This window comes from Cervus canadensis, chromosome 2 (genome assembly GCF_019320065.1).
Source record: "Cervus canadensis isolate Bull #8, Minnesota chromosome 2, ASM1932006v1, whole genome shotgun sequence".
Classification (NCBI taxonomy): domain Eukaryota; kingdom Metazoa; phylum Chordata; class Mammalia; order Artiodactyla; family Cervidae; genus Cervus; species Cervus canadensis.
In genome coordinates, this window is record NC_057387.1 from 84821946 (window position 1) to 84837822 (window position 15877).

At 36.5% G+C, this 15877-nt stretch overlaps 1 protein-coding gene across 2 annotated transcripts in view; it reads right to left on the minus strand.

The window, feature by feature from the left end:
• PRKAA2 (protein kinase AMP-activated catalytic subunit alpha 2) overlaps positions 1-15877 on the minus strand; it is a 68960-nt gene that overhangs the window by 22112 nt on the left and 30971 nt on the right. For both annotated transcript variants that reach the window (XM_043461180.1, XM_043461179.1), the window contains exons 2-5: positions 14630-14771; positions 2600-2693; positions 1872-2016; positions 546-633 (exon numbers count right to left, since the gene is read on the minus strand). In XM_043461180.1, coding sequence (XP_043317115.1) covers positions 546-633; positions 1872-2016; positions 2600-2693; positions 14630-14771 — 469 coding nt within the window. The remainder of the gene's footprint in view (positions 1-545; positions 634-1871; positions 2017-2599; positions 2694-14629; positions 14772-15877) is intronic.

Below are 15877 nucleotides of genomic sequence, written 5' to 3' on the forward strand. Positions count from 1 at the left end.
GACACGGGTCACCAAAGAAGACTTGAGTTTATCACTGCAATCTGTATAAACATTTAAAAAATGTATCAATGAGTAAGTTACATGAATAATTAGTCTTCTCTTATGCAGTTTGCTTTCATGAAATGACCATAATGTCTCCCCTCAAAACCTCATTCTTCCAAAGACAACATAAATATACTCGGCATGCTTTATAAGAGTATATAAAGTATGATTAAAAGACTGTGTCTGATAAGTAAATAATGACACTAGCAAATGCTTGCTTTCCTAGCTGCAATTGCCTAAAATGGAAAAAAAAAAAAAAGAAAACCAAGATTTTTTTTCAATTTTAATGGAAAAACTCTTTAAATACATTCATAACAAAATCAAAATTAAATGTTTTAAAAAGTGTTTAATGTAACTCTTCTGTCTTCAATGACAGAAAATTAAAGGGACAATGTGCTTCTATTAAAAACCTTATCTTCCAAAGATAATATACTAAAGTTAAATGTAATCAGAATGAACAAAACATTATGAAAAGCTTACTCTTCACTGATATACTATATTACCTGCCTGAGATGACTTCAGGTGCTGCATAATTTGGGGATCCGCAGCTAGTTCGCAGAAATTCACCGTCAGACATCATGTTAGATAATCCTAAAAATAAGAGTAGTATGTTTAGCTGGTGCTAGATATGTTTAATGTAAATATGGATATATGCAAAAGGAGTAACATCAAGTCTGTAGTACCTCAAATATCATAACGTTTACTTATTTTAAAAAGCAGTATAAAGTATTTGTTAGACTAGAAAGAGACCATTTCAGAGTGCTTATACATGACAAAAAAAGCTAAAGCACATCACACATAAGACTGAAATTCCTTTCCTAAATAAGAATGTTGATTCACTTCACAAATATGAGGCTATTCTAAATTATGCATACTTTTTCAAACATAAAAGCATCAAAATATTACTTACCCATTTCTCCAAGTGAAAGAAAACAGAGATTACTATCACTTTTTTATACTCTGCTTTCATAGGCCTTTTAAAAAAATCTCTAGGTAGAAATCAGATAGGCTCCAATTTATAAAGATTATGTTCCAAAAGTTTTTAATTTGGAAAGCTTTAACTCAACATAAAAAAATATCCTATTGAACCAAAATCTAGTTGAACTATAGCACTAAATGAGCTTTATGATTTAGAGAAGAAAGAGAAATAGGAAAAGGAATTTCCTGACTTTTAGATTAAAGACAAGGAACAGACAAAAATGTTAACTAAATAATGCTGAACTCTGGTACCTTTTCATCTCTTTCTATAATCTCTCACTTCCTAAACCCTTTCCCCTACTATGGCACCCTGTCCAGGTATGTTGATCCCAGAAAATGTTTGGTCATAAAAATTACATTTTATCCTTTATTTTACCCCCAACAAAAACTTCTATTCTTTTATCAACAGCTGTGAGATGTTACTCCGCAGTCTACTGACATTCCTCTTCCATCAGTTCAGAAGGATTACAGTGCTCCCACAACTGCATGGAAAGTTTCACAAACCTCCGTTTAAGTGCATTTATCAGGGAAAAAGCCTGTATTTTCATCAGATTTTCAAAGGGGGTTTGTAACTCTCACAAAAAACAGTCAAGTCTCATTTCCTCAGGAGGGAATGCAGATTGAGTAGGTTTACCTTGATACCAGCTCTCTAACTTCTCTAGATGTACTTGCATTTTTAGAAAGTGGTTTAAATGAACAGAACAAGCTAGTGTGCAGACTGTGCAACTAATCCCTTTTCACAATATAGGATTTACATCCTTGAAATTGAAAGTTTTAGCTCATTAAGAATTGGTACTGTCACACTTGCAAAGGCAGCTAGTACACTTCTGAACAACTCTGGAGTTACATACCAAAATCAGCTATCTTGGCATTCATCTGTGCGTCCAATAGCACATTCTCTGGTTTCAGGTCTCGATGAACAACCATATGCCTATGACAGTAATCCACGGCAGACAGAATCTGCTGAAAGAGCCGCCGAGCTTCCATCTCTTCAACCTATCAGGTATAAAAGAAAGTATACCAATAACATTTGGGACATCTACATAGCAAGTTTTAGTTTCACAATCAACCTAAATATAACTGAGTAATAAGCAATTAGAATTGTGTTAGAATTCTCAACAAATCAGACAAACAAGCCAAAAACTTGCATTCAAGCTCAACTTATCAATCGACAGGCTTTTCTTTGCTGCTAGATAGATGTCACAGTTCATTTTCAAATAATATTACTAAATGTGCACAATGTTTCACAAGTAAAACAATCTAAAACAGAATTTACGTGAAACTGCTAAGAAAAGGAAACACCTGAAGCTTCAGCATGATGTTATGGAACTGATTTTGCACTTTGAAAAGCATAGGCTTTTCATGTTGGCAATTAAGTGGAATATATTTCCTAAAATCAGTATGTCATAAAGTGCATGTTTTAAGAAAGAAAATACATCTAATACTCTGTATGTTTAGTTAGACATTATTACAGAAACAATCTCGACTTTGAAGATATCTTTGTGGTTTGCTATTTCTTACTACTTCCCTCTTTTTTTTTTGCTTAAGGGCTTATTGAACTAGATAGAATGTTACTCACCCGTCCATGTTTACAGATGTAGTCAAACAATTCACCACCAGACACATATTCCATGACCATAAAAAAGTCTGTTGGAGTGCTGATCACCTGGTATCTTTTTTTGTCAATGAAAAATATAATAAAAATATTACTTTAACGAAAATCAGCCTAGTATGTTCATTCCTACTATAAATTGATATTCTAGTGTTTTATAATACTTTAAAATACTTTTTGATGTCAACAAATTATATAATATTATCAAAATAATCACAGAGTTATAAACACGGAGGTTCATAAAACTCAGGTCCTGGAGCTTACACACTTCCCTCCAGATCCTGCCTTACATGTTTACAAAATCTAGGAAATCATCCATTCCTCGACAACTAAATTAAGCACTAATTTTTCCATTTAAGCAAAAATTTGTTTGTAGTCTATGGAGATGGACTATGACCAACCCAGACAGCGTACTAAAAAGCAGAGACATTACTTTGCACACAAAGGTCCGTCTAGTGAAAGCTACGGTTTTTCCAGTAGTCATGTATGGATGTGAGAGTTGGACTATAAGGAAAGCTGAGTGCCAAAGAATTGATGCTTTTAAACTGTGGTGTTGGAGAAGACTCTTGAGAGTCTCCTGGTCAGCAAGGAGATCAAATCAGTCAATCCTAAAGGAAATCAGCCCTGAATATTCATTGGAAGGACTGATGGTGAAGCTCCAATACTTTGGCCACCTGATGAGAAGAACTGACTCATTAGAAAAGACCCTGATGCTGGAAGAGTTTGAAGGCAGGAGGAAAAGAGGACAACAGAGGCTGTTGAGACAGCAGGATGGGATCACCGACTCAATGGACATGACTTTGAGAAAGCTCTGGGAGTTGGTGATGGACAAGGAAGCCTGGCATGCTGCAGTCCATGGGGTCACAGAGAGTCAGACACGACTGAGTGACTGAACTGAACTATAGAGTTGAGGTGTGTTATATTTAAATAACAGTGAAAAATACTCTTGGAAAGGAAAATGTTATCAACATAGATACATAATTATCAAAATCTTAAAGTTGACAAATGAACCTGTCTTCAAGATATAAAATGCAAAAAAAGGGAAGGAAGGTATAGATTAAAAGTAAATTAAGAGACATGTTGTATAGACTAGTTTTGATTCCAGTTCAAACAGACCAACTTTAAAAACTATTTATAAAATAAGAAAGTCTGAATGACTGGTTGATAATATTTTAACTGTTTAAAATATTAGATGATACTAAACTGTGCTAATTTTATTAAAATATAGCCTTTATCTTCCAAAGTAGATATTGAAGAGATTACAGATTAAAAGGTGACTCAGACTTTGTATCTGCCTGCAATACAGGAGACCTGGGTTCGATCCCTGGGTCAGGAAGGGAATGGCTACCCACTCCGGTATTCTTGCCTGGAGAAGTCCATGGACAGAGGAACCTGGCGGCCTACAGTCAGTCCATAGTTCACAGGGTCAAGAAGAGTTGGATACAACTGAGTGACTAACACTTTCACACTTTCACTTACAGATTAAAAACATACTATTTGGGATTTGCTTCAAAATAATTTGGGGTGGGAGAAGTAGGAAGAAGCAGATAAAATAATACACTGATAACTGCTGAAGTTGAATGATAGACATATAAGGCTTCATCACTTTACTTTTTTTTGTATTATGAAACTTCCATAATACAAAATTAAACAGATGTATGTATGTACATATATGTTTATATGTATGAAAATATATATGTTCTAGGCACTCAAAGCTGGGCACATAAAACAATAAAGAATCTTAGCTCTATTTGTCAAAATTTTTCCTAAAAAATTATAACTTTCACATCCACACACAATTTTACCAGAGTTTTGAAAACTTTAAAAACATGTTAACTATAGTATTAATGTTTTAAATGATGGTTGCATCTAACACATATAAATGAACAATTGTTCTACTCTGCTTTGTTTCTAGAGGATTAGTTATATCCAGTTGATTATCAGAAATATCTAAATTACACTGCGTTTCTATTAAGAGCCGCTATGTATAGCTGTGTGGTTGTGCATGGCTTAAAGGCACCCAATGGAAGGCACAAGCAGGGGCTAAGAAGTGGCCCAGACGCCACCCTGTAGGCAGGACACCTGGACACAGGATGTGTCAGAAGCAGGGGAGGCTTTTGGTAATTAGTCCACCCAGATGGGCACTGTTTGTTATTAATGTTCAAAAAAGAAAGTTCTAAATGGTGGTCCTGGTAACTATTCTTCTTTAAAGAGGAAGGAAAAAATGGCCAGGAAATTGGTGATATAACTACATAGTATATATTGTAAGAGAGGACACATCATATATAAATTAGTACCTGCAAAAAGTAAACTTGTTAACAACATTGTAAACCAACTATACTTCAATTTTAAAAGAAATAGAAAAAAAGTAAAATATAAAAGCTATACTACTAAAAATGATTACAGATATTCATAAGAAATATTTATAATAGCAATCACTAGTCTTTGGGATGAAAAAGGTACCCCACTTTCTATAGATTAATATAACTGGCAAATAAGGTTGAGTCTTCTCAAATGAACTGTGAACAGGGAACTTACTCTAAGAACTCTAGGGGCATAAAAAGGTTCTAAAGAAGCAATCCTAACAGGCACCAAACTCTAATAGAATAAGATGAACAGTAAACAGCAAGAGCACCCATGGTGTAACCTCACTGTATGCTGATCTGATTTATCAACATAAGTCTCAGCCACTTTTCTGCTCTGTACATTTTTGGGTATAAGAGAAAAGCAGTGGTTCCAATAAATTTACCTTCTGATTCCTCTGAGTATATCATAGGTCTTCAATAAATATTGTTGGACCCAGAGACTTGATCAGATACCAGTTTGATTTTTATTTTTTTTCTAAAGACTAGATGGTGGTGTGTGCTTCCAGCCAAAGGTGTATGAGTCTGTCTCTTTTCTGAGATATTAGGAGCCATTACTGATCACAGTATAGATCTTATTAAGTCACAATGAAATTTTAAATGCTGGCCAATTTCCATAGTCTAGTAATGAACTATAGTCTATAGGAAACACTCCCTCAAAAACCTCCCTTGTCTCTGAAGTGCAGGCCATCAGGTAACACTGCCTGACACTTTCTCTTGTTGTACTCATCAACCAATCTCCTTATCATCTTCCTGTCATTCTGACTTAATGTCTTTTTTCCCACTACTAACGTTGTCAATATGCCAGCAAATATGGAAAACTCAGGAGTGGCCACAGGACTGGAAAAGGTCAGTTTTCATTCCAATCCCTAAGACAGGCAATGCCAAAGAATGCTCACACTACTGCACAATTGCACTCATCTCACACGCTAGTAAAGTGATGCTTAAAATTCTCCAAGCCAGGCTTCAGCAATACGTGAACCGTGAACTTCCAGATGTTCAAGCTGGTTTTAGAAAAGGCAGAGGAACCAGAGATCAAACTGCCAACATCCGATGGGTCATCAAAAAAACAAGAGAGTTCCAGAAAAACATCTATTTCTGCTTTATTGACTATGCCAAAGCCTTTGACTGTGTGGATCACCATAAACTGTGGAAAATTCTTCAAGAGATGGGAATACCAGACCACCTGACCTACCTCTTGAGAAACCTGTATGCAGGTCAGGAAGCAACAGTTAGAACTGGACATGGAACAACAGACTGGTTCCAAATAGGAAAAGGAGTACGTTAAGGCTGCATATTGTCACCATGCTTATTTAACTTACACGCTGAGTACATCATGAGAAACGCTGGGCTTTATGAAGCACAAGCTGGAATCAAGATTGCCGGATCAATAACCTCAGATACACAGATGACACCACCCTTATGGCAGAAAGCGAAGAAGAACTAAAGAGCCTCTTGATGAAAGCGAAAAAGGAGAGTGAAAAAGCTGGCTTAAAGCTCAACATTGAGAACATTAAGATCATGGCATCCAGTCCCATCACTTCATGGCAGATAGATGGAGAGATAGTGGAAATAGTGGCAGACTTTATTTTTGGGGGGCTCCAAAATCACTGCAGATGGTGACTGCAGCCATGAAATTAAAAGACACTTATTCCTTGGCAGGAAAGTTACGACCAGCCTAGACAGCATATTAAAAAGCAGAGACATTACTTTGTCAACAAAGGTCCATCTAGTCTAGGCTATGGTTTTTCCAGTGGTCATGTATGGATGTGACAGTTGGACTATGAAGAAAGCTGAGAGGAGAAGAATTGATGCTTTTGAACTGTGGTATTGAAGAAGACTCTTGAGAGTCCCTTGGATTGCAAGGAGATCCATCCAATCCAACCTAAAGGAAATCAGTCCTGGGTGTTCATTGGAAGGACTGATGTTGAAGCTGAAACTCCAATACTTTGGCCACCTGATGTGAAGAGCTGACACACTGGAAAAGACCCTGATGCTGGGAAAGATTGATGGCAGGAGGTGAAGCGGACAATAGAGGATGAGATGGTTGGATGGCATCACCGACTCAATGGACATGGGTTTGGGTGGACTCTGGGAGTTGGTCATGGACAGGGAGGCCTGGCGTGCTGTGGCTCATGGGGTTGCAAAGAGTCAGACATGACTGAGCGACTGAACTAGACTGAAAACCCCACTTCAAATCTGTTCCTTCTACAATCTTGTCTGTTTCAACTAATGGCAGCTCCACTTTTTTATTTGTCCACACCAGCAAACCTTGGAGTCATCCTTGACTTCTCTCCTCTGACAACCTACTGTACTGTGTTTAGTCGCTCAGTCATGTCTGACTCTTTGTGACCCCAGGGAGCCTGCTAGGCTCTTCTGTCCAAGGGATTCCCCATGCAAGAATACTGGAATGGGTTGCTATGCCCTTCTCCAGAGGATCTTCCCAACTCAGGGATTGGACCCAGGCTCCTGCATTGCAGGCAGATTCTTTACCATCTGAGCTACCCAGGGAAGCCCACAACCTACATCTGTCAGCAAATCCTGTTCTCTACCTTGAAAATGTATATAAAATATGCTTACTTCTCAACACTCTCCACACTATGTTCTAATCCAGGCCACCATCTCTGTCACTCAGAACACTGCAAGTGACCCCTAATCTGATTTCTCTGCTTCAACATAAGTCAGATAATATCACACCTCTGGTCAAAACTTTCCAGTGGCTTCCCTTTTACTCAGAGTTAAAAACCAAAGCTCTTACAATGGTCTGGTACAACCTTACCCAATCTGGCTCCCCTCTGTGTCTCTGACTGCACCTCTTACTCCATTTCCCCCAGACCGCTCTGCTCCCATGATATACCAGCTGTAGCAATTTCCACCTCATAGCCTTTGTATGTGCAGTTTTCACCATCTGTTATTTCCTCCTTCCAAATACCTGCATGCATATTTCCTCACCTCTTTACTGTCTAATATATATCATATTTTACTAATATAGGATTTAGTGTCTGTCTATTCAGTGCCACAAGCATACAAGTGCACACACACCCACACACAAATATAAGCTCCATAACAGCAAGGATTTAGTTGCTGACATCTGTTGGTTTGCTGATGTATCCCCAGTGCTATCTGCTGAATGAATGTATCAACAAGCTGACTTTCTGGCCTTATTTTCCTCCATGTCCCTATATAAAAGCCTGTGCATTAGACAAACCAGATTACGTGTTCCCACCATACCATGTTCCTTACACTTTCATTCTTTCACTTCGTTGTTTTTCTAGAACCATCAGGACCTTGTTCATATGTCACTTCTTTATACACAGAGCAACCTCTGAACACCTACTACTGTACTAGGTGCTGAGGTGATAAAGATGATGCTGACGGCACGAACCTTCACTATCGCTTAGATAACTAATGAGATGCTCAACGTAACACAGCTAAGGCAGGTCACTAACATTCACTTGTACCCCCAACATGGTTCTCCTCTAGTCTTCCTATTTCAGAAAACGGTATCATCATCTAATTGCTCAAGTCAAAACCCCAAATTCCAGTTGCTTAGGCAAAAAGAGAAGATTCCTCATTCCCTTTCTTTTCCTCAGTAATTTATTAGTTTTACCTCTAAAATATACATTGAGTTGGCAGGTTTATCTCTAGCTAGACCAGTGCTGGCAAACAGAACTTTCTACAGTGATGGAAATATTTTATCATACTGTCCAATATGATAGCCACTAGCCACACGTGGCTATTAGAACACCTGAAATGTGGCTAATATGACCAGAGAACCAAAACTTTTAATTAAAATTTATTCCACATATGGCTAGTGTCTACTGTATTGGACAGCACAAATCTATACTATCATTTTGGCTAAAGCCATCATTAATCTCCCAGCTAGACCATAGGAACAGCTTCCTAACTGGTCTCTCTGCTTCTACTTCTGCCTCTGTACCCATTCTACACTACAGCCATGTCACTCCTCCAACTTTCTCACTCCCTCAACTTCTTGAACAAAATCCAAACCTCTAAGCAAAGTCTTTAAGATCCTATGATACGTGGTCCATGTCTACTCTCTGACCTCATGAACTACCTCTCTTTCCATCACTCACTCCATTCTTAACATTAGAGCTATCTTCTTTTTCCTACAATACTCAATTTTTCTTTCACCTCCCTGAGGTTGCTTTACAAATACTATCCCCAGATTTTCAAATGGCTAGATCTTTATAATCCTTAAGGTGTTAGCTTAAGCCTTATCTCTGTTCATTGAGGCTTTCCTAACAGCCTAAACTAAATTAGCACCTCCTCCTTCCCTGTCACACCCTAGGACAGCACCATGTTTCACTCTCGATATAGCACTTATCAATGTCTAAAATAGTCTGGTTAATTTGTTTACTTACTATTGCAAACTGCTAGATAAGGCCAGCCATAAACGTCACAAGGACAGAGAGAGACCCTGTCTTTTACTACTGTACCCCCAAAGCCTTAGAACAGTGCCTATCAGATACTAGGTACCCGATAAAAATTGGCTGAATAAAAGAAGAAAACAAATATTGTTTTTGCACCTACAGAATTCAATCTTGTAGAGATACTAAAAAGAAAATGAGCAATTACAATGTAATGTCCACTCTGTATAATGGGCTCCAGTTTCATCATTATACAGAGTGAAGTAAGCCAGAAAGAAAAAGAACATTACAGCATACTAACACATATATATGGAATTTAGAAAGATGGTAATGATAACCCTATATGCAAAACAGAAAAAGAGACACAGAAGTACAGAACAGACTTTTGGACTCTGTGGGAGAAGGTGAGGGTGGGATGTTTCGAAAGAACAGCATGTATATTATCTATGGTGAAACAGATCACCAGCCCAGGTGGGATGCATGAGACAAGTGCTCGGGCCTGGTGCACTGGGAAGACCCAGAGGAATCGGGTGGAGAGGGAGGTGGGAGGGGGGATCGGGATGGGGAATACGTGTAACTCCATGGCTGATTCATGTCAATGTATGACAAAACCCACTGCAAAGTTGTGAAGTAATTAGCCTCCAACTAATAAAAATAAATGAAAAAAAAAACAAAAAAACAAACAAACAATGTAATGTCCAGGGCTTTGGAAAAGCTGAAATTCTGGGTGCTCTAGGAACAGAGAGGATGAAACTTGACCCAGTGTGTTACGGCTAGGGCAAAGTAGTTTTTCCAGAGTTAACTGTATTTAAAAGCTGGTATTTAAAGGACAAGTTGAAATTGGAAGCCTAGAGGAAGGGAGATATAGATAAAGTTTTCTAAGCAGAAGCAACACTTGAAATACAACAAGTAAGAAAATGGTAACAATAAGGGCAGAGAGAAATGGGCAGATTTAAGAGACACTTGAAAAAAAGTAGTAGAACTTAATGATCAATTGTATGTAAGGCGTAAGGGAAGAGGAATTAAATATGATGCTCAAGTTTTAGGCTTTGGAAATTGTGTGATTCGTATTTTCATTCATGCACACAAATATATATAAACTAATATTCATGCACGCAAATTTATTTCATTCATGCACACAAACATATATATAAACTAAGCTGAATTATATACATATATAAACTAAGCTGAACTCAATAAACTAATATGAATTTTTCATATACATATATATGAAAAAATTCAATTTAGTTTCAAATGGCTCTTTGATTTCAGAATGGAAACACTCAATAAATAATTCAATGAATATGTTCAGAATTCAGCAGAAACATAGATTTGTAAACTTTTAGGATAGAGATGACAAATCACACAATGGTAGCAGATGAGGTCACCCAAAAAGGATTCACTAAGATTACAGTAGCTCAGAATGCTGAAGTATATCAGTATCTAATGGCCAGGCAGATAATGAAGGGCCCATAAAAGAAAGTTTAAAGAAAAGGCAAGAATGTAAAAAGAAAATCAGAAAACCATGGTGCCATAGAAACCTAGGGACTACAACATTTTCAGGTGGTGCTCATGAAAAATGTTAAAAGTTGTCCATGGGGTGGATAAGATAAAGATATTTAAAAGCTGGCAGACAAAAACCTGCTTTGCCAAATTAGAAACTATTGATTCTTTGACCAGTTAAAGTGAAATTTCCCTAAGAACCATGGGGAAATGAAAAACCAGGACAAAAACCAATTCAACAAATTCTAGTTCATGGGAAGTTTGGAGTTTCCTTTCAATCCTGTTTATTCCTTTTAATTTTCTCCCCGTGGGTTTTTTCAATTTGAGTTAATAGAGAAATTGTGCAACATACAAACTTCATTTTCAGTATTCAGTTTTCAAACTTTCTTGCTTATTCTAGAAGCCCATTCTCTAGCAAGGAAACTATTCTTGGCTCACTTGCATAGTCCAAGATTGCAGAAAACAAACAAAACCACTAAAAGGATCAGGTCTCTCTCCCTGTTTAAATCACTAACACTGTTAGAAGGCTGTGTCAGCAAGTTTATTCTGAAGCAAGAATACATGATTGCCTTTTTAAAACAAAAAATCAAATCCACAATTAAAGAGGCAATGTGGTTAAATGGACTAAGCTTAGGCTGGTAGCCAGAAACTTTCAACATTAAATTCACCTCTGTCAGTTACCTTCTGACCAATCCTGAGAACATTCTAGTACTCCTTCACAAAACAGACCATAATGAAATAATTCTGAAACAGAATGGGGTAAGTAGTCAAACCAAGGTCAGACAGCTATAAACAGTTATAGAAATGGAAGCAAGAAAACACTAGTAGCTATAACATCAAAAATAAGCTTTTAAGTCCTTTTGACAACTGCAACTGCTTACTGACAAAATGATTTATTTATAGGAACAGAATAGCTACTAGAACTCATGCTCTAAAGGAACAAAGTTTCCTTGGCACCTTTCAGGGTTTGCATTATATAAGTGATGAGGTCAAGAAACAGCAAGAACACAGAGATCTCTCCCTTCTCCACTCTCACCTTGGCATGTGACAGTTTCAGCCTGACTTAGCAGCTTTCCCCTCTTATAGGAAGTGACCAGTCAGTAAGGAAGAGCAAAGAGATTTATCTCAGAAGCTAAATTCATCCACTCAGTTATTCATTAACTTGAATAAAATAATTATTAACATGGAGTTGAAGTCAGACATGAACTGGTTCAGTTAACTGAAAATCATTTGGAATCATGAGAGGAGTGAAATCACTGACCCTGCTCTGGGTCAATGCACTTCAACCAGCAGGCATTATAACAATAAGAACACAATAATTCTCAAACAGCACCATGAGGTATCCCCATTTTAAAGTTAAGGAAACAAAGAATAGATGAGTGAGTCATAGGTGACATTTTAATTCCTGTGATACCTTTATTTTTTTTATTTTTTTTTCATTTATTTTTATTAGTTGGAGGCTAATTACTTTACAATACTGTAGTGGGTTTTGTCATACATTGACATAAATCAGCCATGGATTTACATGTATTCCCCATCCCGATCCCCCCTCCCACCACCCTCTCTAGCCAATCCCTCTTGAGTCTTTCCAGTGCACCAGGCCTGAGCACTTGTCTCATGCACCTGTGATATCTTTAAAAACCTGTATATACAAATTTTGGATCATCTAGACCACAGGTCCCAGATAATATAACCTTAAAATCAAGTACAGCCATGCAGTTTCAGGGACCTCATTTCTTATTTATGCTTATGATCAAGTGAACTTCAAATGAAGATCAAACGACACTGAAGCTTATTGTTAGAACGAAGTCTTCATCATAGTGATGAGAGAACTGAATCATCACAGTTCATCCAATGGCACACCAAACCCCCGTAAAAGCCTCCTCTGAACAGTTAGTGGCATATTCATGCTGTTAGTAAGATACACTGAGGGGGCCCCCTCATTTAAGATACCAATTTGCACTGGTTCCCTAGCAATAAATACATCTAGTTATAGAGAAGACTAAATGCGTGTCCTAAATCCTAGCAATAACTGGATCAGCCATTCACTTGAAGATTTCAAGAATGCTACTCTATTGGTTTTCTATTGCTGCCATACTAAGAACTTAGTGTGCTTAAAACAACACAAATGTATTCTGTATTATGTCACAGTTTTAAAGGGAAAAGTCTGATACATGCCTCTCTGGGCTAAAATCAAGGCACAGCAGGGCTTCATTGCCTTCTGGGGGCTCTAGGGGAAATCTATTTCTTTGTATTTAGAGATCACCTGCATTCCTTGGCTCATGGCCCCCTTCCTCCACCTTCAAAGCCAGGTACAGCCAGTTGAATCCTTTTCATATCCCTTCTCTCTGACCTTGCTTCCATCTCAGATCTTTTTCTCTGGCATATGACTCCCTTGTCCACTTTTAAGAACCACTGAATTACCCTGGAACCACCCAGATAACCAAGGAAAATCTTTCTATTTTGTCGGCTGATTAGCAACATTAAATCCATTCATAACCTTAATTCTCCTTTGCCATGTAATATACTCACTGGAGATTAGGACATCTTTTCTTTTGGAGGGGGAGTGTTTGGGGGGCACTACTGTCTACCACAGCTGTTATGCAACCTTGTTACAGGTAAACAAAGTACCTCTACAGGGTTATCAGATTGTTCCTCATCAATGCTGATACCTAAAGACAGCTAACTAAAAAAGTTGAGACTAAATATAACCTCTGACTATAACGAACTAGCAAAGTCTCAAAGACATTAATACGGCTTTTCTTCTCCGTTTTTTCAGTCCTGGAATAGAGATTAATAGCATGGCATTTGAAATCAGATATGAAGTTAACGACTAGCTCTGCAACTTACTAGCTATTTGACCTTGGTCAAGTTGCAGATACTCTTTAAACATGTGATTTTCTTATCTGTATAATGAAGATAATAATATCCCTTATACACTGATCGAGAGGATGAAGTGAAATTATATATGTAAAATGCTCAATACAGTTTCTAGCCATTATCAGGTACTCAATAAGATTAATATTTACTTTATTAAACCCTGTCCAAGCTTTAAGATAAAAAATAAAATAGTCTTCAGTGTTTTAGCATATTACATTTTCACAATTAATATTAAACACAACTTCAGTCTAATGCTCTCCCAACTGAGCTACTTAGGCCACTTTAAACACAACTTCAAATGATGTAAAAGAATAATGCTGCATACTTAATGTCTAAATTTTCTATGGGTCTAGATGATGTTAAATTAATTATCTTTCAAATTAATTACTTATTTATTAAACAATTTATTTATCTTCTAAGTTTGTAACTTGCTTTATCAAAAAAAATTAATTTGCCTTCCTAAGGACTTTACAGTAATTAAAGTAATGATGGCAGTTTTGCAAATAATATTATGGCAGATAATCTTTAACAGTTACTTTCTACCCTTTCCAAAAAGAAAATACCCTGTTCATTAAAAGTGACTAGAAAACAATTATAAAATAAATCTAGAAATAGCAAAGTCCCAAATTACCTTCAACATGAATCCTAAAGATAAGAGTCAATTTACAATTAGACTTTTAATTCTAGACCAGAAGCATGCAAAAAAGGATAATGAGGTTAAATGAATTACATTTGTTAAATATAAATATGAAAAATTGTATATTTATAAATGTTTAACTAAAAATAAGTAATTATTTATAAATTCAAATATGATATTTTGAAACAGTTTCTCTTATGTAATCAGGTGCAGAAATACTTACAGTTTGATAATATGAGGATGACGAAAGAGTTTCAGATTTTGAATTTCTCGTTTTATTTTTCCAACAACATCTAAACTGCGAATCTTCTGTCTATTTAAAATTTTAACTGCCACTTTATGGCCTGTCAATTGATGCTCTCCAACTAGAGAAAAGAAAAAGGAAAATAACTTTGCCATCATAGCAATGTAATCATTTATTCATGTTTCCTTCCACTGTAACCCCAAATTTTTTTCCTCATATTTACCACTTTGATATCACTTATTGCATAGAACAGAAAATAACCTCTTTTCATGTCTGTCTATTCTACTGGAGTATGTGCTCCTGAAGGACAGCAACTGTATCTTAGTCTTCTCTGTATCCTCAGCACCCAGCACAGAGATGTTAATTAAGTATCTGTGGAAAGGATTACTGAATTCCATTTTCATACCTAAAACTATAGGTATGAATTTGAAACATCTTTTGGATAGAATAGAATTACTATGTTTTGTTCCTCTCTTCCTCTTCTCCGGTTAATTCAATCACTGTATTATGAAAGAATAAATAATTGCTATAATAAAGTAAAACTCATAACCAGTTTCAATACCATTTCATCAGAAAATTCACATGCAGCCCTTTTTCACCTTTTCTATAAAGGTTTCCTGTTTTCCCACATTTGATGGAATCTCTATTTCTTTCAAACCTTCACAGTATACTGACAAAGTTCATGTTCCTTCACCATTTTTAGGTTGTTATATATATTTGTGTTCTTGAAAAATCATATGGTAAGAGCTACCAGCTCTAACCCTCCTCAAATAAGACAGTCAGTATTCATCTGAATCTGCTAGGAAGTGTCTAGCACAGTATTTTGCACATACTAGATGTATCACACTTCTTTATTTCAAACTATCTTACAAAGGTGTAATAACTAAAAGAGCATAGTCTTGGCATAAAACCAGACACAGAGATCAAGGGAATAGAATAGACAGCCCCAAATTAACTCATGCATAATGAAGGTCAGTTAATTTATGACAAATGACTCAAAAACATACAATGGGGAAGGGATGATCTCTTCATAAATGGCAGTAGGAATATTGGATAGCCACATACAAAAGAATGAAAATAGACCCTATCTCATATATTATACAAAAATCAACTCAAACTGGATTAAAGACTTAAATTTAAAACAAAAACCATAAAACTTCCAGAGAAAAACATAAGAGGTAATCTCCTTGATATTGACCTTAGCAATAATTTTTTGAACTTGATAAC